At 40.4% G+C, this 22596-nt stretch overlaps 2 protein-coding genes and 1 pseudogene across 5 annotated transcripts in view; all 3 read left to right on the top strand.

The window, feature by feature from the left end:
• The window catches only part of BDP1 (B double prime 1, subunit of RNA polymerase III transcription initiation factor IIIB), an 84513-nt gene extending 79128 nt beyond the window's left edge, over positions 1-5385 (top strand). For all 4 annotated transcript variants that reach the window (XM_013972732.2, XM_013972730.2, XM_013972733.2 and 1 more), the window contains one exon: positions 2648-5385. In XM_013972732.2, the coding sequence (XP_013828186.2) occupies positions 2648-2779 (132 nt within the window). In that variant the 3' untranslated portion in view covers positions 2780-5385. The remainder of the gene's footprint in view (positions 1-2647) is intronic.
• Positions 11492-22596, top strand: part of MCCC2 (methylcrotonoyl-CoA carboxylase 2) — an 80510-nt gene continuing 69405 nt past the window's right edge. Inside the window, exons 1-2 of the mRNA XM_005694592.3 lie at positions 11492-11777; positions 13541-13607. Coding sequence (XP_005694649.1) covers positions 11649-11777; positions 13541-13607 — 196 coding nt within the window. The 5' untranslated portion in view covers positions 11492-11648. The remainder of the gene's footprint in view (positions 11778-13540; positions 13608-22596) is intronic.
• On the top strand, positions 15516-16020 carry LOC102175805 (annotated as a pseudogene).

Here is a 22596-nt window from a genome sequence, read left to right as displayed (position 1 = left end):
CCTGACCAGGGGTCGGACCTGGGCCCCTGCTTTGGGAGCATAGAGTCCCAGCCACTGGACCACCAGGGAAGTCCTTTGCTTTCTTTAAAAAAAAAATTGAATTATTAACTTTTTATTTTGAGATAATTATAGATTATCATGGAGTTATAGACAACCATATGGAGGGAATCTCATCTACCCTTCACTCAGTTCTCCCCAGTGGTGACACCTTGTGAAACTCTCCTCCAGTATCTCAGCCGCTCTACTGCCATTACGACAGTCAGGATACAGAGCAGCTCTGTCACTAGAGGAATCTTTTGTTTAGCCCTTTTAGAGACACACCCACTTCCCTGCCACCCCTCCTGTCTCCTTATTTTCTGGCAACCTGGTTTCCAGTAAATGTGTCTTTTGGGTACTAACCTGGTGGTCCAGTGGCTAAGACTCTGTGCTTCCAATGCTGGGGGGCCCTGATGCGATCCCCGGTCAGGGACCTAGATCCCACATGGCACAATTAAGAGTTCACAAGCTGCAACTGAAGATCCCGTGTGCCATAACCAAGACTGGGTGCAGCCAAATAAAAAGTAAAATAATTGTATTTTTCTTTTTTTTAAAGTGTGTCATTCCAAGAATGTTTTATAAATGGAATCATGTATTTGGGATTGGTGTCTCTTGAGTAGTGAGTCATCCAGATGGTTTTACATATCAATAGCTTGTTCTTTTTTATTGCTGGGTAGTATTTCATAGTGCGGATGTACCAGCTTTGTTTATCCATTTACCCGCCAAAGGACATCTAGGTGGTTTTCAGAGTTTGTTATTATAAATAAAGCTGTGAGCTTCTGGATGCAACTTTTTGTGTGGACATAAATTTTCCTTTTTTGTTTTTCAAGAATAAGTGCCCTTGTTGTTTTTAATGATTCTGTAATATTCCATTGTTTGGGTGTACCATTGAGTGATACTGGTCTCACACAGGCATTTAAGTTACTCCTAATTGTTTGCTATTTCAAACAGTATAGTAACAACTCATGTATAAATAGATCATTTTCACATTTATAGGTTAAATTCCTAGAAATAGAATTGCTGATCTAAAGGAATGATTATTCTTTTGACAAACACTGCTTGATTATCCTCCATAGGAATTACATCAGTTTCAGTTCTTAGCAGCAATGTATGAGAGCCTTTTCCCTCAATAGTATATTATTAATGTTGTTCATTTTTTATCTTCTTCATAGATTTAATGAACACATGTGTCTGTGATATAGGTTGCAGTTTTTTGTCCCTCTGTGGCATTTATCTTTTGGTTTTGTATGTGGTGGTTTGTGCCATGCAGATATTTTTTGCTATTATGTACATGAACTTACCAATCTGCTATGGTTTCTGGCTTTCATGCCATTCCTTCACACTCTCTCCCCCACCCTGAGATCATAAACCATTCTCCTCTGGTATTTTACAGTAGATTGTTTCAGAACTCAGCTTTATTTTTGGCAGGGCTGGCCCATTGTTGCTGCCCTGGGTTTTGTCTAGTTGCGGCGAGCGGGAGCTGCTTCGGTTGCGGTGTGCGGGCTTCTCACTGTGGTGAGCTCTTTTGCAGGGTGCAGGCTTAGAGTGCACGGCCTTTCGTTGTGGTGGTGCGTGGGCTCAGTGGTTGTGGCATACAGGCTTAGTTGTCCCATGGCATGTAGGATCTTACTGGACCAGGGATTGAACCTGTGTCTCCTGATTGGCAGGTGGATTCTCTGCCACTGAGCCACCAGGGAAGCCCCTATAGTCGATTTTTAAAAATGTTTTTACTTTTAAGTTCATTGATCCGTCTAGAACTTGCAATGAAGTATAATAAGTCTGATTTCCTTTTGGTGAGATAGTTATACAGTTGTCCAGTATTATTCATTGGATTATCCACCTTTTCTCAATTTCCTTTGGAAATATCACTTTTATCAGGTACTAAATTTCCATCCATATGTGTTAGGGATATTTCTAGTCTATTTCGTTGATATGTATGTCTGTTCCTATGCCAATACCATGCCTTCTTAATTTTTCTAAATTTATAAGTATGCTAATTTTTGATAGAATTGCTTTGATTTGCGCTATTTCCTTATGTACTGTGCTGTTTCATAGGTCCTATTTTGGTCATTAAAATGTTTTCATTCAGATTTAATAGTGTTATATTTTCTATATTTGTTAATTTTTTTTCACAGAAATTTGAATGAAGTAATAAATGTGTACATTACAGTTAATCTAGTTATGTCTAGCAGTGTATACTTGCTGATTTTAATTTTATTATTATACCTAATGCTGCAAAGGTTATCTCCTACTATGCTTAGGATTATTTCCTTAATATAACAGCACAGAAATTAAATTGTGGGGTCAGCGAGTCTAAACATATTTTAAGCTCTTATAGTGGCAAAGAACCTGCCCGCCAGTGCAGGAGGCACAGGTTCTGTTCCTGGGCCAGGAGGGTGCCCTGAGTAGGGCATGGCAGCCCACTCCCATACTCTTGCCTGGAAACGTTCATGGACAATGGGGTCTGGTGGGCTCACAAAGAGTCATACATTGCTGAGAGACTGAGTGAGTGAGTGCTTATCGCTATATTGCTTTTCAAACAGGTATCAGTTTAGACCACCACTATCAATATAGATGTTACACTGCATACTTATTTTTATTATCTTTTTAGGTTTCTCATAATCGTCCCTTACTGAAAGGAGAATGTAAAGGTGGCCAAAACCGGGTACCTGAAGAGGAGCCAACCACAGTCTCTGAATATTTCTTTAATGATATCTTTATTGAAGTGGATGAAACAGAATAGAAAGTCGCCTTTTTTATTTTTTTTTTTAAGTCTGAGATTTCCAGAATCAGTTATATCAACAAAGCAGTATTTAGAAAGAAGCATTACTGGCAGTTTTTCTTTAGGTTGATTTTCAGTATTTATTCAGCTTGATTTGAAGCTTTTATAATCCGTGAAGAACATTGCTGGGGTCCTTTTCATTCTGATTGGCTCAGCATTTTGGAAATATCAACCAGTTAAGACTGCTTTCTCAGACAGAAATAACAGGTCTTGTTTACATTTTGACTTCTTTCTGTATTGAACACACATGAACATCCTCGAATGTTGTGGATAATGTCTGTGTAAGTCACAGTGCTGATGTATTTGGAAGTGGATTGTATTTAACGTTTAGCAAACCTTTTGTGAAGGTTTTTTTATGTTTACTTAGGGTTTTTTGTTTTTGTTTTAGGATTTTGGGGGGTTTGGGTGTTTTTTTTTAATTTTGGTTTTTTAGTATGGTGAAAGCCTTTTCATTTGCCTCTAAATATATGAAAGAAAATTGTGAAACTCCAGTTTAGTATGGTAACTGTTAAAAACTTTTCTATTATCATCTATTTGACTGAAAAATGTGTATTTTTCTAATTCATATTGATGTAACATTAGTCCTAATTGAAGAGCTAGTATTTAAACTTACTATTTATAAAGATAAAACATCAAAAAGCTTATTTATTTTTAAATTTTTTATTTAAAAGAATATTCAGTTTTAATTTTTTACCCCTGAGATTATGGGTAAAGAAGGCATTAACAAATTTATGTTTGTCTCCTTTCCCTCTTTAATTTTAAAGATATTTAAAGTGATATAACTAAAGTATTTGGATAGTATATATGTTTGAATACATTTTTTTGTCATAGTTCAGTATATTGACTTTGTACTGTGAATTTTTTGTTTTTCTTATTTCTTAGATAATCTCAGGATTTGTATGGGAAAAAAAAAAAACCCTTAACCTTATTTATGAGGCAAATTTCCATACAAAACTCAGCCTCCATTACATAAACATATGCTCACATACACACATTCCTTTTTTAAAAAACAGTTTCTTATCTTCTTTCCCCCATTAAATTCTCCTTAAGGACCTAAGTATGTAGGTCTTTACGGACAGAACATAATTGACATGTTAAAAACAGAAAATAAGATAACAATAAGCCTTTATTAAGTCAGTGATTATCATCAATATGAATTTATGGGTTGGGTTTAAATTTTGAGATTTTGTGATTTACGTAGATAATTCCTTTATCCACCCAAGCAAATCTTTAGGGTTCAAATTAAACTTCTGAGAAAACAGAATTATTCTTTTATATGAAAAGCCCTCTGAGTTGATAATACCTTGGATCAGGAATCAGAAACATTTTCTGCAAAAATATTTTCAAATTCGTGGGCCAGATGCCTTCTGTGGTAACTACTCAACTCTGCCATTTCAGTATGAAAATAGCCGCAGACAATACTTATATGATGGCCATAGATGGATTGACCCCTGTATTAGACAGTAGTTTTCTTACCTTAAGGTGCTGATGTCATTACCTATGAGATATTTGTCCCTGGAATTATGAGTTGTGCCTAACAATGAAAACTGTTGACTGCATTATGAAATCAGTATTTCAGTTGGGAAGAATTTTAATGTCTAATTATGTTTGTAAATGGAAAAAATGGTGACCAGTTTTCAGGTTAACTAGTAAAACTGGATTTGGCTTGGCAAGTATAACAGTAATCCTAATTTATTAAAACAGTTGATATTAGAACATTTCTTATTCATTGCCTTATAATGAAATTTACAGTTTAAACTTTTTTGTCATAAAGGAGGATTTGAAGGAAATTCTCTATAGATATGCATTTATTTATTTCATGTGATTAATATAAGAATCATGGTCGTAAATCACATTGCTATTTTAAATGCCATTTTTATAAATTTTAAAAGTCTCATATTCTGAAAAGGTTTCTTTAGTTCATGTTAGTTTAGGTGTTAGGTTGTCATAGCTAAACTATGATTTTATCCCTTGTTTAATATCACTTTAAATTTGTTAACATCTGTCTCTTGTTCATCTACAATGAGTCAATTTGTAGAAGATGTAGCTTCTTACTGTAGAAAGGGTAATTTTATCTTTGGGCATTCACTGCATTAGAGAATCAAGTCAGCTAAATTTTCCTGCTGTTGTATTCTTAAAACTACTCTTAGAAAAAGAAAATCAGTGTATTTACGTTACAAGAGGGGAGGACTTGTTCACACCTGTGTTTAATCTGACTCTTATAAAGATCATGTGAAGAATTTGTATTTTATAAATTTTCAAAGAGATATGATTAAAGGTCTTTATTTTTTTCTTGACTTTTCCTCCTGAGCACTTATATCTTAGCAAGTGATCAACATGATGACTTAAAAGCCTAATTGTTGGTAAAATGATTGAGGCACAGATAAAAATATGAATATCCACTGCTTACCACCATGTTTTTTGAAATATAGGTCACCATGTATACTGTCTTGCTTGAAGAAGTCTTTGACAAAAAGCAATATCTGTCATTGTAAATTTTCTTGTTCTAAAGAAAGCAGTTATATTCTGTAGATGTAAATTATGTAAATAAAAATTATTTTATATTATTTGTTGTGTCCTTTTCTTCAAATGACAATAAAGATATTAATGTGTTAGTGAATGAAAAATAGTCTTAGAAGTACAGTTTATACTTCCACAAAGATATAGTATCATTGAAAGAATTAATTTTTTCTTTCATTTATGCTATGAAGTATATTATTTTGATTTTGCAAGAATAAAGAATAGACTTTCCCCACATTTGGGTCATATGAAAAGTTACTTTTTTGTTTATTTGCTCCACATGCAATGAAATTTTAGATAAAAGAACTCAATCTCTTTTACTTTTTTTTTTTTCTAGAGAGAAAGGCAAATGGGAGACTTCAGTTATAGATATAAACCTAGACTTCTGACATTGTCTGACCAGACTTTTATACTTTTTGTCTGGTATAAAAGGATTTTTTATTTTCTTAAAACTCCTCCCCACTCTTTTCCTGCTTTCTCCCAATATGTTAAGCACAATTTGGGTTTTCATATTCAGTATTTGTATGGAATTAATGGTAGTTATTCACTGCTCTACCACCTAATGAACTAAGGTGACATTTCCTTTCTGGTACAGCTCTTTGTTTTTCTTGGAATTAAGAATTATTTCACTTTTTCATTTGCTTTGGGTTTGTTTTTGAACCGGTAGCTTGACCTTTCATACCCTCCAGCAAGTTTGTTTATATATAAATCTATACTTTTTGACATGGTCAAGTTGTCAGATAAATTATTTCCTTCTTCTTCCCCCTCCTCCCCCACCCCCCTACTACCCCGCTCCTGGAAAACTTAGGAAAATCTTCCTTCCTGCTTTCATCCCGACTGAGTCTTCACAGGTGTCCATGTGCAGCACAGTTGCCCTGCTGGGACTTCTCTTGTGAGTCTCCTACCTTCTTTTCTGGTTTGGACTCCCTGTTTCTGGAGCCCATGTCATCGTTTTTCTTGATTTGGAGAGTAAATCTTCCCCTGTTTACTGCGGAAGGATATGTGGATGATTCTGTAACTTGAGACTTTACATATCTGAGAGTTTCTTTTTTCTATTCTCTCAGTTGGGCTCTCTGTGGAATTCTTGAATAATTTGAAAATAATTGCTGCTTCATTTCAGAATCATCCTCTGATTACATTCTGGTCTTCAGTGTTTAAAAAAGTCTGCTGCTATTCTGATTCCCTATCCTTTGAATGTGGGCCGCTGTTTACATGTTTCCTGACCCTGGCTCTCTGCATGGTGGGCTTCCCTGTGGCTCAGTGGTACAGAATCTGCCTTCCAAGCAGGAGACTCAGCTTCAGTGCCTGGGTCAGGAAGATCCCCTAGAGAAGGAAATGGCTACCCATTCCAGTATTCTTGCCTAGAGAATCCTATGCTCCCCAGGAGCCTAGTGGGCTAGTCCCTGGGGTCCTAAAAGAGTCAGATATAGCTTAGCAACTGCACCACCAGCATTGCCCACAATAATGTGCCAACTGCCCCCACATTCATGCCATGGGCCTTTTTAATATGGAAACCCATTTCCTTCCCTTCTGGCAAATGTTCTTGCATTATTACTTTGATAATTTCTCTCTTCCATTTTCACTGTTCTGCTATCTGAAATTCCTATAAATCAGATTTTAAAATCTCCTTTAGTGGTTCCGTAAGTTATCTCTATTTTCTATTCATCCCTCCTCACCCCTTATCTCTCCTCATATTTTTGCTTCCCCTTTGTGTGTGTTGAGGGGAGATATTCTCAATTTTTACTTCTATTGGAGACAAGTGTCTATTCCTTTTTAGAAGTGACTGTTGGCCACAAAACGCATAGAGAGAAGGACAAAAGTCAGTGCTTCAGACTAACAGATTGTGCACAATTAAGTCAAAATCCGAGTCCTCCTTTGACTTAGTTCATAATTTTGAATCAACAGTTTTTTCCAATGAACATTTTTAGGGCATAGTTTGCATTTAAGTACATAGATCTTAAGTATTCAGTTTGAATACTGACAATGTATACACCTGTGTAATCACCCCACAAAACAATGTTTTCATCCTCCCAGGAAGTTCCTTTAAGCCCTTCCCCACTGCCACCCACCCAGATTACTTTCTCCTGATCTTGAACTTTATATTATGTACTCCTTTGCATCTGATTACTTTTGCTCAACATGTTTTTGGGACTCATTAATTTTGTAGTGTGTTAGTAGCTCCCTGTTGCTGAGTATACCGTAATTGTCTATCCATTTTCCTACTGATTGTTTCTGAATTTTACCTCTTGAATAAAGCTACTATAAATATTCCTGTATAAATCTTTTGTTAGACACGTTTTTATTTCGTGTGTAAAAACCTAGATTTATTTTTCTAAGTACTTGATGTTCTTTGACGTGTTCATAAATGGCATTTTTAAATGTCTATTTTTATTTGTATGTTTATTGCTGGAACTTAGAGAAACAGTTGGTTTTTGTATTGCAATTAAGATTTTAGCAAATGGGGATTCCCTGGCAGTCCAGTGGTTGTGACTGTGAAAGTTCACTGCTGAGGCCATGTGGCAAGGCCAAAAAAAAAGATGTTAGGAAATGTATTTTCTATATGTCCATTCACAGTCATACTTAGCCTTTGGAGCTATTAAAGCAAGCCTTTTAAATATATATATATATATAGGAATGCCATTTGTTTTTAGAAAACAGACTTAGAAACTCAGTTATTGGGACTTCCCTGGTGGTCTAGTGGCTGAGACTCCTAGCTCCCACTGTAGGGGGCTTGGGTTCCATCCCTGGTCAGGGAGCTAGATCCCACATAGCACAACCAAAAATCCTGACCGCTGCAACCAAAAATCCTATATGCCCTAACGAAGACAGAAGATCCTGTGTGCTGCAACTAGGACGTGGTGTTGCCAAATAAATAAATGAAACTCACTTACAGTAAGATAAACAGAATAAAGTAAAATTTTAAGTAATTAAATGCTGCTGGGAAACATTTACTAACTTCTCATTTATTTAATAAACTTAAAGGGTACCAGTATCTTATTTCTTTAAAACATGGTTTTCCCATCCTTTTAGTAATTTCTCAGTAGGGAGTTCCCTGTCAGTCCAGTGGTTAGGACTCTGTGCTTCCACTGCAGGGGGTATGAATTTAATTCCTGGTCAGGGAACTAAGACCCCACATACTGTGGGGGCAGCTAAGCCCATGCTTGCAACTGCTCTGGAGCCTGTGCGCCACAACTAGAGAAGCTCATGCACCACAAGGAAGAGCCCAGGAGCCCTGCGCACTGGGACAAAGACCCCGCGTGCCACAGGGAAGGTCCCATGTGCCACAACTAAGGCACGATGCAGCCAGATAGTCTTTAAAAATCAGTTGCATTTCTATGTGCTAATCACGTACAAACTGAAAAGGAAATTACAAAAGCAACTGTTTACAGTAGCCTCAAAAATAATCGAATAGAAATTAACCAAGGAGGTGAAAGACTTGCACAATGAAAACTAAAAAACAGTGCTGAAAGAGATTAAAGAAGACGTAAATGGAAACAGCCCATTTTCATAGATTGGCAGACTTTAATACTGTTAAGATGTCAATGCTACCCAGTGTGATCAATAGATTCAGTGCAGTCCCTATCAAAATTCTGAGATTTTTTTTTTTTGACAGGAATAGAAAAATATACCTCTAAAGTTAATATGGAATCTAAGGGATCTCAGTCAAAAAAATCTTGAACAAAAATAAAGCTAGAAGACTTAAATTTAATGATTTCAAAACTTACTACAAAGCTACAGTAAAAAAAAAAAAATTGTGGTTTTAACATAAAAGAAAGACATACAGGACCTAGAATATAATACAAAGTCAGAGATAAACCACTGCATAGCATATGAAATAATTTTTGACAAGCGTGCCAAGACTGTTTAATGGAGAATGGACAGTCTTTACAACAAAAGATGTTGAGAAAACTGGATATCCACATACCAAAGAATGAAGCTAACATTGTATACAAAAATTATCACAAAATAAATCTAAGACTAAGTGAACTAAGTAAGATAATTTTTTTTCTCATTGTCCAGTGTGTAAGAAATTGTGAGGAAGCTCAGATTGTTGTTGTTTTTTCTCAGCCGCTCAGCTGTGTCTGACTCTTTGTGACCCAATGGACTGCAGCACGCCAGGCTTCCCTGTCCTCTGTTTCCTGGAGTTCGCTCAAACTCATGTCCATTGAGTCGGTGATGCCATCCAACCATCTCATCCTCTGTCTTCCCCTTCTCCTCCTGCCCTCAATCTTTCTTTCACAGCATCAGGTCTTTTCCGGTGAGTCAGCTCTTCACTTCAGGTGGCCAAAGTATTGGAGCTTCAGTACCAGTCCTTCCAGTGAATACTCAGGTTTGATTTCCTTTAGGATTAACTAGTTTGATCTCCTTGCTAACCAAGGGACTCTCAAGAGTGTTCTCCAACACCACAGTTTGAAAGTTCTTTGGTGCTCAGCCTTCTTTATGGTCCAACTTTAACATCTGTACATGACTATTGGAAAAACCAGTTTTGACTAGATGGACCTTTGTCGGTAAAGTGATGGTTCTGCTTTTTAATATGCTGTCTAGTTTTGTCATACCTTTTCTTCCAAAGAGCAAGCATCTTTTAGTTTCATGGCTTCAGTCACCATCCACAGTGATTTTAGAGCCCAAGAAAATAAAATCTGTCACTGTTTCCATTTTTTTTCCATTTATTTGCCATGAAGTGATGGGACTGGATGCCATGATCTTAGTTTTTTTGAATGTTGAATGTAAGGTGAGTGCCGAGAAAAAGAAAATGAGCTGGCCAGCCAGCCAACGAAAAGGAAGTTTATTAAAGGGAAACAAGAGAATGACTGGCCCTTGAGAAGAACCAGCCCCTTCCCTTCTGGTGGGTCCCTCTTACACCTTCCAGGTGGGAAACTGGGTCCCCTCAGCAGGGGGTTAGTTTATCTTTAGTCTGCAGATGGAGTTTGGTGGTCGGTGGTCTTGAGAAAGCCGAAGGTGTTCAGTGGTAGGGTGGCCACTTAGTCTTGGCAAAGAGTGCCAACGGCTAAAACAGGATGTCACTTGAGCAATGCAGTCAGTTTCATGGGTCACTGTGACTTTATATTTTGTTTGTGAGCCATTTTTAACAATGAGATCCCATGTAGTTCCTATCATTGAGTTTTAAGCTAGGTTTTTCACTTTTTCACTCAGATCTGTTATAGGCAACTTTGCCTTACTTTGCCAACAAAGGTCCGTCCAGTCAAAGCTATGGTTTTTCCAGTAGTCATGTGTGGTTGTGAAAGTTGGCCCTTAAAGAAAGCTGAGTGCTGAAGAATTGATGCTTTTGAACTGTGGTGTTGGAGAAGACTCTTGAGAGTCCCGTGGACTGGAAGGAAATCAGTCCTGAATATTCATTAGAAAGACTGATGCTGAAGCTGAAGCTCCAATACTTTGGCCACCTGATGCGAAGAATTGACTCATTGGAAAAGACCCTGATGCTGGGAAAGATTGAAGGCAGGAGGAGAAGGGGACGACAGAGGATGAGATGGTTGGATGGCATCACCGACTCGCTGAACATGAATTTGAACAAGCTCTGGTAATTGGTGATGGACAGGGAAGCTTGGAGTGCTTCTGTTCATGGGGTCGCAAAGAGTCGGACACACTGAGCGACTGAACCGAACTGACTTGTTATAGGCTAGGTTTTAGAAGTACATTATAATCGTACATCTAAGATGTACTTTATCACTACTAGAATTTTTAATTTACTGTTTATGTTCTCTCCGCTTTATAAAAGAGTACGTTTGGCCTGTTCTCCAGTGTATCTCCAGCTCCAAAAGAGCACCTGATAGGGGACATTGAAGAAATAGTTGTTGAATGAATGGTTATCTCCTTTAAAGAGTATAATTTCTTAGGACAGTTTTATAAGCCTGTTCGGTTTCCAGCTCTCATATAAGAATAAGCTTTTTCAAGTCCCGGAATACCCTTTCTAGCAGTAGGGGAAGAAGGAAACAGCACGTAGAAGAAGCACCCAGACAAGCAAAGAAATTCAGCCGCAGCTCCACAGCTCCGTCCTGGGATTCGCAATGCTCAAGGGCTCGGGAGGGGACCGGCCTCGCGAGGCTGCATCTCTGTCCCTCATTGGCTGAGTTCGGGGGGGCGTGGTGCTCAACATCGACCAATTAGGGGCCGCGTTCGCCGACACGTGCCTAGGCTGACCGGAGAATCCGGGAGGTTTCAGGCGAGTTGGGACAGCGAGAATCTGGGCCGAGGTGTATCCCGAAGCCGGGGAGTTGGCGGGGAAAGCTTCGGCTCCGAATCGGCGCAGGCCCTCTCTCTCACGCAGCTTCCTGCCTCTGTGCCTGCTGCCATGTGGGCCGCTCTGAGATTAGCCCTGCGGCCGTGCGCCCGCGCCGCTGCCCCAGCGCTGCGTTCCTATCATGGGGACGCCGTGGCTACCCTGGGCACCCCACCGGACTCGAGCTCTGCCATCTACCAGGTAGGGTGGGTGAGCGGCCCGGGTCAGTGATTCCTCTTCACGGACGGGACAAGGTGTTGGCCGGACTGGGAAGCAGAGAGGGTAGGCTACTTTAACTGTAGCTCCTGCTTTCTCTGGATCCGCAGTCGTGATTCTGGGACGCACTAGGAGGTCGTGAAGTTTGAAAAAGAAAACAAATCAGATACATTTTAGTTCACTTTTAACCTTGGCACGGTCCTTTGTATCTTTAAAATCAGTGGTTCTCAAAGCCAGTGGTTCTCCGGGAGCTTGTTCCAGTTACAGCCGCCTTAAGGTTGGTGATGGACAGGGAGGCCTGGTGTGCTGTGATTCATGGGGTCGCAGAGTCAGACACGACTGAGTGACTGAACTGAACTGAACTGAAGCCTCACCCTGGGCCGTTTTGGTCTTCCAGGGCGGGGTCCTGGTGTTTGCATGGTTAATTAGGTTGGGGGTGAGGAGAGGCAAAGGCCTTGGAGGCAGCTAACTTTGGGAACCACTGGCGAACACAGATAACCCTGGTCTGTGGAAACTAGATTTGAGATAGTTGGGTATGTTAATGGAAAATACTTGTATTTAAGTAGCTTTTCTTGGAATTTGGAGGTGCCACAGGTCACACAATCAACTAACTCCTGGTTTATGAAATATCAGCTGGAAATTTTCAGTCTATCCCATGGTTTCTAAGCCTATACAGATAACGTTTAAGTTGTGCAGATAACTTTCAGGAGATACATTTTATTTAATTTATTTTTTTAAAGATTGTTTATTTTTGGTGGCATTGTTGCTTCCTTTAGTTGGAGTGTGTGGGCTTCTTGCCGTGGCTTCTCTTTTTGCGGAGCACAGGCTCTGGGCCCGTGGCTTCAGTCCTTGTGGCTTCTAACTCATTGGTTAGACTTTAGTCACATGGCCACACTTGTCTGGAAAAGCAGGCTGGGATTATTTTATCCTGTTTTTATTTTTCTGGTTTTTGGCGATGTCTCATGGTTTGTGGGATCCTAGCTCCTTAACCAGGGATTGAATCCCTGCCCTTGGCAGGGCAGTGAAAGCCTGGAATCCTAACTACTGGACCACCAGGGAATTTCCCTCTGATCCTTTTAAAACATAAAATAGGATCTGCTTTCCCCTGGGCTTTGTTTTAAGTGTAAATTGTCAGTAAGTGTAAAAGCAAGTATTTCTGAATTGGTTGGTGCCTCACAATAGTGTTTGATAGGACAGAAAAAGAAGATGACATTCTTACCCTCAAAGAGCTTATATTCCCAAACAAAGTAAAACAAATAGAGGTAAGCTCAGTAGACATGTAGGGAAGGAAGTGGTTAAAATGAGTGGGAGTAGCCAAAAATGAAGTTGGAGATGAGATGGAATGTGAATTCGGCTTTAAAAGGGGATGGTGAGGGACTTCTCTGGCAGTCCAGTGGTTAAGACTCAGTGTTTCCACGCATGCCAGAGGCATGCATTTCATCTCTGATCAGGGAACTAAGCTTCCACATGCCTAAATAAATAGATAAATAAATAAATAGAAGGTGAGATTTATATAGATGGACTAGAGAGGGGTTGTGGCAGTGCAGAAGACATTGAGCAAAGACAGAGAGGCATGAACTAATCTTTTTTATATGTTGGAGTTGGCTCAGTACAGAAGTGGCCCAGTGTGGAGGCCACATACGGTTGGCATCTAATGCTGTGCTCCTTAACCCTCGTTATGATAAAAAAAAAAAGCCTTCATCGGTTTCCTATAATACTCTCCCTCTTTTTCCTTGCTTCTGTTTTAGGAAAACTATGAACAGATGAAAGCACTAGTAAATCAACTCCATGAGCGAGCACAGAACATCAGACTAGGTAAGCGCTCTTCAGTTTATGCTCTTAATTAAGATGTCCCTTTATTTGTTTTAGAAAAACTAGTAGCATCAACGCTTTGACTCTTCAAGACTGTGCATTTGCTGTTGGTGGGAATGTAAATTGGGGCAGCCACTATGTAAGACAGTATGTTGTTTTTGTTGCTAACTCGTGTCCAACTCTTTTACGACCCCATGGACTGGAGAAGGAAATGGCAACCCACTCCAGTGTTCTTGCCTGGAGAATCCCAGGGACGGGGGAGCCTGGTGGGCTGCCATCTATGGGGTCGCACAGAGTCGGACACGACTGAAGCGACTTAGCAGCAGCAGGACTGTAGCCCACCAGGCTCCCCTGTCCATAGGGTTTCCCAGGCAAAAATACTGGAGTGGGTTGCCATTTCCTTCTCCAGGGAATCTTCTCCATCTAGGGATTGAAGCCATGTCTCCTGCATTGCCAGGTGGATTCTTCCCTGAGCCGTCAGGGAAACCATGTAACACAGTGTGGAGGTCCTTAAAAAGTAAAAATAGAGTTACCATATGATCCAGAAATCCCACTCCTAGGCTTATATCTGGAAAAGACGAAAAGTCTTAATTCCCCAGTGTTCATAGCAGCATGGTTTACCAGAGCCAAAGACATGGAAACAACCCATCAACAGGTGATTGGTTTAAGATGTGGTGTATATATATATCCATGTGGATATATACTCAGTCATAAAAAGAATGGAATCTTGCCATTTCTAGCAACATGGATGGACCTGGAGAATATCATACTAAGTGAAGTAAGTCACGAAGAGAAAGACAAATATAATATCATTTATATATGGAATCTAAAAAATAATGCAAATGAACCTATATACAAAGCAGAAACAGACATGCAGATATAGCTCAGTGGTAGAGCATTCAACTGCAGGAACAGGCAGAAAGACATAAGAAACAAACTTTAGGAAAAGGAAAGGGGGAGAGATAAATTAGGAGTATGTGATTAACAGATAAAAAGTTAATATACACAAAATAGATAGGCAACATGGATTTACTAAACATGGAGAACAGTATTTACTATCTTGTGATAACTGATAATGGAAAATAAACTGAAAAAGTATATATAAATGAATCATTTTGCTGTACACGTGAAACTAACAATATTGTTATTTAACTATATTTAAATTTAAAAAAGCCTGCATTTGTTGGCATGTAGACATTTTATTTTTTCCTAGTATTCGGTCAGTTTTTCTGCTCATGTAGCACTACCAGTATTTGGGGGGAAGTAGAAATTCAGATTCATTAATTTTTTTTTTTGTCCACACTTTGTGGCTTGTGGGACCTCAGATTCTCAACCAGGGATTGAACCTGGGCCATGGCAGTGAAAGCACCAAATCCTAGCCACTAGAGCACCAGAGAACTTCCTCATCAGTATTTTAAACTATTTCTTCTTAAGGTTTTCATTTCAGTTACAGGATCACACTGAACTTTTTGTTTTACTTGAAGCAACTAAAAACATTCTCTATTCATTAGTCATATTCATACTATATACTGTATTTTGCATAATTGTGCTTTTTCTGCTGTGTTGTGTAATTTGGAAATGATTTCTGTGTGGGTTTATTGCTAATTAAATAAATGAGATTTCCTAAAAACTTTGTAAATTGTCATTTTTTATTTTTAAATTGTGGACATAATAGACATTCTTTTTCTTGGAAGAAATTGCATCATAGGAATATAAAATGCTAATGTTTAAATAAGTAGTATATCAACTTCTGTTGTGCCTTTATTGGTATATATGATAATTTACTTTAGAAGGCTCTGTGACTTGAAATAACAGCCATTTCCAAAGTAAGAGTCCTCATATTAAAGTACCTGAGAAGGAGCTATTTGAATTTTATGGCCTTCATTTAAAAAGAATTCTCTGACTCTGGGGGCAGGAGGAGAAGAAATGAGGCTGAGCTGGGTCTTGACAGTACTGTCCGTCTGCCTGAGCGCCCTGGTCACAGCCACAGGGCCCGAGGGCAAACGGAAGCTGCAGATCAGAGTCAAGAAGCCGGTAGACCACTGTCCCAGCAAATCGTGCAAAGGGGACGTCCTGCGCACACACTGTGCAGGGAGGCTAGAAGATGGCACAGAGTTTGACAGCAGCCTGCCCCAGAACCAGCCCTGTGTCTTCTCCTTGGGCACAGGCCAGGTCATCCAGGGCTGGGACCAGGGGCTGCTAGGGATGTGTGAGGGGGAAAAGCGGAAGCTGGTGAGTCCATCAGAGCTGGGATATGGAGATCAGGGAGCTCCCCCAAAGATTCCAGGTGGTGCAACCTTGGGGTTCGAGGTGGAGCTGCTCAAAATCGAGCGACATTCAGAACGGTAGCCAAACTGGAGAGGGGTGGTGGAGAGGTCCCCATCAGGGACCAGGCTGTTTAAAGAAAGAAAAAAAAAAAAAACCCTTAAGATCCCCCAAAAAAGCCAAAAAAAAAAAAAAAAAAAGGATTCTCGTCAATACCCTCATAGGTGGGATCTGTTTGGTCTCTCAACCTGTAGTTTCAGGGTGTTGCATCCCTGGATATGATCTTATCACATTCAGAGGACAGACTTTGAGTAGGAATCATTAGTGAAATAATTTGGCAAAATCTTGATCGATTTCTGTTTAAATTAAAATATTTTTTATATGTTTTTTCCTTCTGAGCACTTTAAGGATGGAGACAAGGTAATTGATTAATGGCAGATGGACAGAAAAATCATCTAAAATTGTGTATTCATTTGTGTAGGTATTAGGGAAGAAATAAGCTCAGTATTTTCATCTCCTGTAGAATTTTGAGGCTGGTAGTTACTGTAATAAGTAAGCCACTTTGGTCCAGTTATTTAATCCCTCTTGAACATTTTCAGTACCTCATTTGTAACTTGAGACTCAAGAGTGGGTCTGTGAATTACAGGCATTATTTATTCCAAGCACACATTTCTGTCTTCTTTTGACTTAATAGATTAATCAAAGTTAATTGAGAAAAACCATAAAAGAAATCCATTTGGAATACATTGGTCTCTGCCTTTTGTACTGTAGTAGTTTCGTGTTAACAGAGAAGGCATTGGCACCCCACTCTAGTACTCTTGCCTGGAAAATCCCATGGACGGAGGAGCCTGGTGGGCTGCAGTCCATGGGGTCGCTGAGAGTCAGACATGACTGAGTGACTTCACTTTCACTTTTCACTTTCATGCATTGGAGAAGGAAATGGCAACCCACTCCAGTGTTCTTGCCTGGAGAATCCCAGGGACCGGGGAGCCTGGTGGGCTGCTGTCTATGGGGTCGCACAGAGTCGGACACGACTGAAGCGACTTAGCAGCAGCAGCAGTTTAATGTCAAAATCAGTTTTAAGTCCTCTAAAAGTTACCATGACGTGAACAAGTAGATATGAAACTCAGTGAGGGGCCAGGTGAAGCAAAGACCTCATTCAGATGGCAGTAATTGTTCCCATTTTATCTATAAGGATGTAGGGGAGAATTAAAAAAAAAAAAGAAACAGGCGAAGAGGGTAAACTTCATATAGGTCCTTCTGTATTGTGTGTTCTCAGTTGTATCTGACTCTTTGTGACCCCGTGGAATTTTCCAAGCAAGAATACTGGAGTGGGTTGCCATTTCCTACTTCAGGGGATCTTTCTGACCCAGGGATTGAACCATGTCTCTTGTGTCTCCTGCATTTGTAGGCAGATTCTTTACCCCTGTGCCAGCTGGGAAGCCATTTCTTCTAGGTTAGGTACTTGTAATATAAGAAGAATATTATTTTGATAATGGCTGTATCTAGTCTCTTTGGTTTTAAGTCACAAAGATCCAAATCAAACTTATTTAATCCAGAAGCCAACAACCAAACCATGGAAAGGAAGTGCTGAATGGACCAGGGGACTCCAAGCCCTCCAGGACTCACTTTCTCTGCCCATTTTCTCTCATTTCAGGATGTGCACGTATGTTGGACCACATTCTCTTTTTCCATGAGGTGGGGAGCTAGGTTGCTTGGAGGCCAGCAACAATCTGAAGTAGATTGTAAACAATCAGTGTATAATCTGATGGAAAGATCTAGTTATCCTTTCACCTCCAATTTGGAAAGCTTTGGTGGGTTCTCTGGGGTCCCGTGTTCTCTCCTTAGCCCAGTCACTGTATCTGGTGGGGTGTGGTGCTTCACAGTGCCCGCCTGGACCCATGTCTACCAGGACTCCATGACTGTGCAGCTGGCAGCTCCTGAAGCTTCATGAAGGCAGCAGTGGCTTCCAGGAAAGGAGGAAAGGAAAGCAGGCAGTCAAAAAGCAAAGAACGTCAATTACACGGTCTCCAGACCACCCTGGGCTTCCTTGGTGGCTCAGGGGTAAAGAATCCACCTGCAGTGCGAGAGACAAGAGTTCTGTCCCTGAGTGGGGAAGATCCCCTGGAGAAGGAAATGGCAAGCCGCTCCAGTATTCTTGCCTGAGAAATCCCACGGACAGAGGAGCCTGGAGGGCGACAGTCCATGGGGTTGCAAAGGAGTCGGACACGACTTCATGACTAAACAGCAACAGACCACCCTGATTTCTCTCTAGGAAGAGAGGGGTGTGTAAATAGGAGGGTGAGTTGTAAAAACAGGGGTAGCGGACATTTGTCATTCTTTTTGACCAGGTAGCTCCTGAACCCCTGTTCTAAGTGTGAGGAAATGGTGTTAAAAAATGACATGAGTTTTTCTCTATTGGATATGATTTGAGAGGCAAGATATCCTGCTGGTATGCTTTTCAGAAAGACGACTAGAATCATACTCTTGAAGTCATCTTGGAATAAGGCATTGTCTCCTGAAAAAGAATCAGAACCCTTGCGGAAATGAAAGTATGTTTTGTTGGGAGCAGAACTGAAGAGTTAATTATTCCCTTTGGATGTTAAGCCTAGTGGGTCTGACTAAGAAGCAGTAGAGGCCTCCAGCGCTGGGCCTCTGCTGGGGATGGCAGGTTCCGACCCTCTGACGGTCTGATTTCTGTGGGAGAGCAGAGCACTGAGCGGGGCTCCTTGGGAGGGAAGCCAGGGAAGGACAGACAGCCGTCCTCATGATGTTGCCTGGCATTAGCACTGTTAGGCCAGGAAAGTGGGTATTACACAGGTGCATATAATGTACAAGTGATGCACACTTCTGTCCATGGGAATCTGTAGGCAAGAACACTGGAGTGGGTTGCCATGCCCTCCACCAGGGTATCTTCCCTGCCCAAGGATCAAACCCACATCTCTCAAATCTCCTGCATTGGCTGGCAGGTTCTTTACCCTAGCGCCATCTGCGAAGCCCTATGTTATTCATATATAACATTTCAGTAATACCTCTAAAGACACATTTAAAATATATATATATTTTATTGAAGTATAGTTGATTTACTGTGTTATGTTAATTTCTGCTGTATAGCAAAGTTCAGTGATTCTTGTTCATACTCTCGTCCATTATGGTTTATCACAGGATATTCAATATAGTTCCCTGTGCTATGCAGTAGGATCTTTCTGTTTATCCTATATATAATAGTTTGCATCTGCTAATCCCAAACTCCTTGTCCATCCCTCCGTGACCCCCTCTCCCTCTTGGCAACTACAAGTCCATTCTCTACGTATGTGAGTTTGTTTCATCAGTTCAGTCACTCAGTTGTGCCCCAGTCTTTGTAACCTCATGGACTGCAGCACGTCAGGCCTCCCTGTCCGTCACAAACTCCTGGAGTCTACTCAAGCTCATGTCCATTGAGTCGGTGATGCCATCCAACCATCTCATCCTCTGTCGTCCCCTTCTCCTCCTGTCTTCAATCTTTCCCAGCATCAGGGTCTTTTCAAATGAGTCAGCTCTTTGCATCAGGTGGCCCAAGTATTGGAGTTTCAGCTTCAGCATCAGTCCTTCCAATGAATGTTCAGGCTTGATTTCCTTTAGGGTGGACTGGTTGGATCTCCTTGCAGTCCAAGGGACTCCCAAGAGTCTTCTCCAACACCACAGTCCAAAAGCATCAATTCTTCAGCGCTCAACTTTCTTTATAGTACAACTCTCACACCCATACGTGACTGCTGGAAAAACCATAGCCTTGACTAGATGGACCTTTGTGGCAAAGTAATGTCTGCTTTTTAATATGTTGTCTAGGTTGGTCATAACTTTTCTTTCAAGGAGTAAGCATCTTTTAATTTCATGGCTGCAGTCACCATCTGCAATGATTTTGGAGCCCCCCAAAATAAAGTCTGTCACTGTTTCCACTGTCTCCCCATCGATTTGCCATGAAGTGATGGGACAACATGCCATGATCTTAGTTTTCTGAATGTTGAGCTTTAAGCCAACTTTTTCACTCTTCTCTTTCACTTTCATCAAGAGGCTCTTTAGTTCTTCACTTTCTGCCATAAGGGTGGTGTCATCTGCATATCTGAGGTTATTGATATTTCTCTCGGCAACCTTGATTCTAGCTTGTGCTTCTTCCAGCCCAGTGTTTCTCATGATGTACTCTGTGTATAAGTTAAATAAGCAGGGTGACAATACACAGCCTTGACGTACTCCTTTCCCTATTTGGAACTAGTCTGTTGTTTGATGTCCAGTTCTAACTGTTGCTTCCTGACCTACACAGATTTCTCAAGAGGCAGGTCAGGTGGTCTGGTATTCCCATCTCTTTCAGAATTTTCCACAGTGTATTGTGATCCACACAGTCAAAGGCTTTGGCATACTCAATAAAGCAGAACTAGATGTTTTTCTGGAACTCTCTGGCTTTTTCGATGATCCAGAGGATGTTGGCAATTTGATCTCTGGTTCCTCTGCCTTTTCTAAAACCAGCTTCAACATCTGGTATTTTATAGTTCACGTACTGCTGAAGCCTGGCTTGGAGAATTGTGAGCATTACTTTTCTAGCGTGTGAGCTGAGTGCAATTGTGAGCATTACTTTACTCGCGTGTGAGATGAGTGCAATTGTGTGGTAGTTTTTGTTTCATAGATAAGCTCATTTGTGTCATCTTTTAGTGACATCATACGGTATTTGTCTTTCTAATTTACTTCCCTTAGAGCGGCAGTCTGTAGGCCCCTCCATTTTGCTGCAGATGGCAGTGTTTCATTCTCTTTTATGGCTGAGTAGTACTCCATGCCTGGAGAATCCCAGGGACGGGGGAGCCTGGTGGGCTGCCGTCTATGGGGTTGCACAGAGTCGGACACGACTGAAGCAACTTCGCAGCAGCAGTAGCAGCAGGACTCCGTCGTGTATATGTGTACGTATGTATCGATCACATCTGCTTCATTCATCTCTCAGTGGGCATTTCGGTTGTTTCCATCTCTTGGCTGTTGTGAATAGTATTGCTATGAACAGAGGGGTGCGTGTATCTTTTCGAATTATGATTTTGTCTGGGTATGTGCCCAGGAGTGGGATGGCTAGTTCACGTGGCCACTCTATTTTTAGTTTTTTGAGGAACAATCCATACTGTTTTCCATAGTGGTTGTACCAATTTACATTCCCACCAACAGTGTAGGATTTTTCTCCACACTTTCTCCAGCATGTGTTATGTGTAGACTTTTCAGTGATGGCCATTCTGACTGCTGTGAGGTGGCAGTTCTTTGTAGTTTTGTTTTGCATTTCTCTAATCATTATTGATGTTGAGCATCTTTTTATGTGCCTGTTGGCCTCATGTATAGATAGCCTGAGTTTTGAATTCATAACATTTCCTAAATAATTTTCAGATAAGAGGAAGGGACCGTGTTTCAAGTTGCTTCCGAGGTTAATCCTCGAAGTTTTCATCTAAGGGAACTTGTGATAAATAAAAAGGTTGACAGTAATGGACGGATTCTTGTCCTCCATTTTGCGTCTTTTCCTCCGCCTCACTGCTACCTTTATTTCAGATTTCTTCTCGGGGACCATGTTTGCTGTCCCCTTTGGTTCCCATAGAGCATGTAGGGGCCTTCCCTGGTGGCTCAGCGGTAAAGAATACTCCTGCAAGGCGGGAGACACAGGTTCTGTCCCTCTGTAGGGAAGATCCCCTGGAGAGTGGCATGGCAACCACCTCCAGTATTTTGCTAGGAGAATTCCATGGACAGAGGATCCTGGTGGGCTGCAGTGCATGGGGTCGCGAAAAGTCGGACACGACTGCAACGGTTAAGCATAAAGGATTGCTAGGAGCGAGTTAGTCATTTCTATAGGTGGAACCAGGATTTCTGCAGCTGTGTTATTTGTGCTAGCCAGAACTTGAGGATTTTGATTAACAAGTTAACTGAGGGTCTGTAAGTGTTTTGATAGATTCAAAAGTGCTTAGTTTTTCTAAAATTGGGTAATAACTTTATTGATATAGAAAAATGCAAATAGTTTCTGGTGGTTGAAACAAGGGCCTCTTAATGACCTTAAGATAAGGCTTATGTATGTTTTTAAATTGTTATTTTATTAATAGTTGATTTACAGTGTCATGTTAATTTCTGCTGTATAGCAAAGTGATTCAATTATATATATATACACATTTTTCATATTCTCAATTATGGTTTATTACAGGTTGTTGAATATAGTTCCCTGTATTATACAGTAGGACTTTGTTGTTTAAGGGCTTTGTGTAGTTTTAAAAACACTTTGTAGTGGAAGTTAAACTGCATGTCTGTAGCTCCAGCGATACATATAGCATCATTGAAGTGACCACAGTTAAGCATTTGTGCTGAGCACACAGAGGCTGACCGCTATGTCTCGACTGCCCCCTGGTGACAAGAATGAAAAGATGGTATAAACTGTAAAATCCTTCCTGATTTTAGGAGTGTTAAAATGTGAACAAAATGCATGTTTTAGAATCAGTGCAATATGGTAAATGAGATTGAAGGAAAACATGGCTTTTCCAGCTCAAGAGTAATGTTTAGAAAACTAAGGTGCTGTGACATGCTGTCTTTTTGTGGTCTACATGAATTCTATGACCTGAGAATTTATATCAAGGATAGCACTCTTTCTGGTTTTTCTTAATAAAATCTGAATTCACTAGATGCTCTGAATAGCAAAGTCAAGGTTGAGGCATAATTAAGAATAATATTGGTCTAACACCAAAAT

Source organism: Capra hircus, chromosome 20, assembly GCF_001704415.2.
Source record: "Capra hircus breed San Clemente chromosome 20, ASM170441v1, whole genome shotgun sequence".
Taxonomy (NCBI): Eukaryota; Metazoa; Chordata; class Mammalia; order Artiodactyla; family Bovidae; genus Capra; species Capra hircus.
Note: the sequence above shows the minus strand (reverse complement) of the source record. Positions and strands in the feature narration are given on the sequence as shown.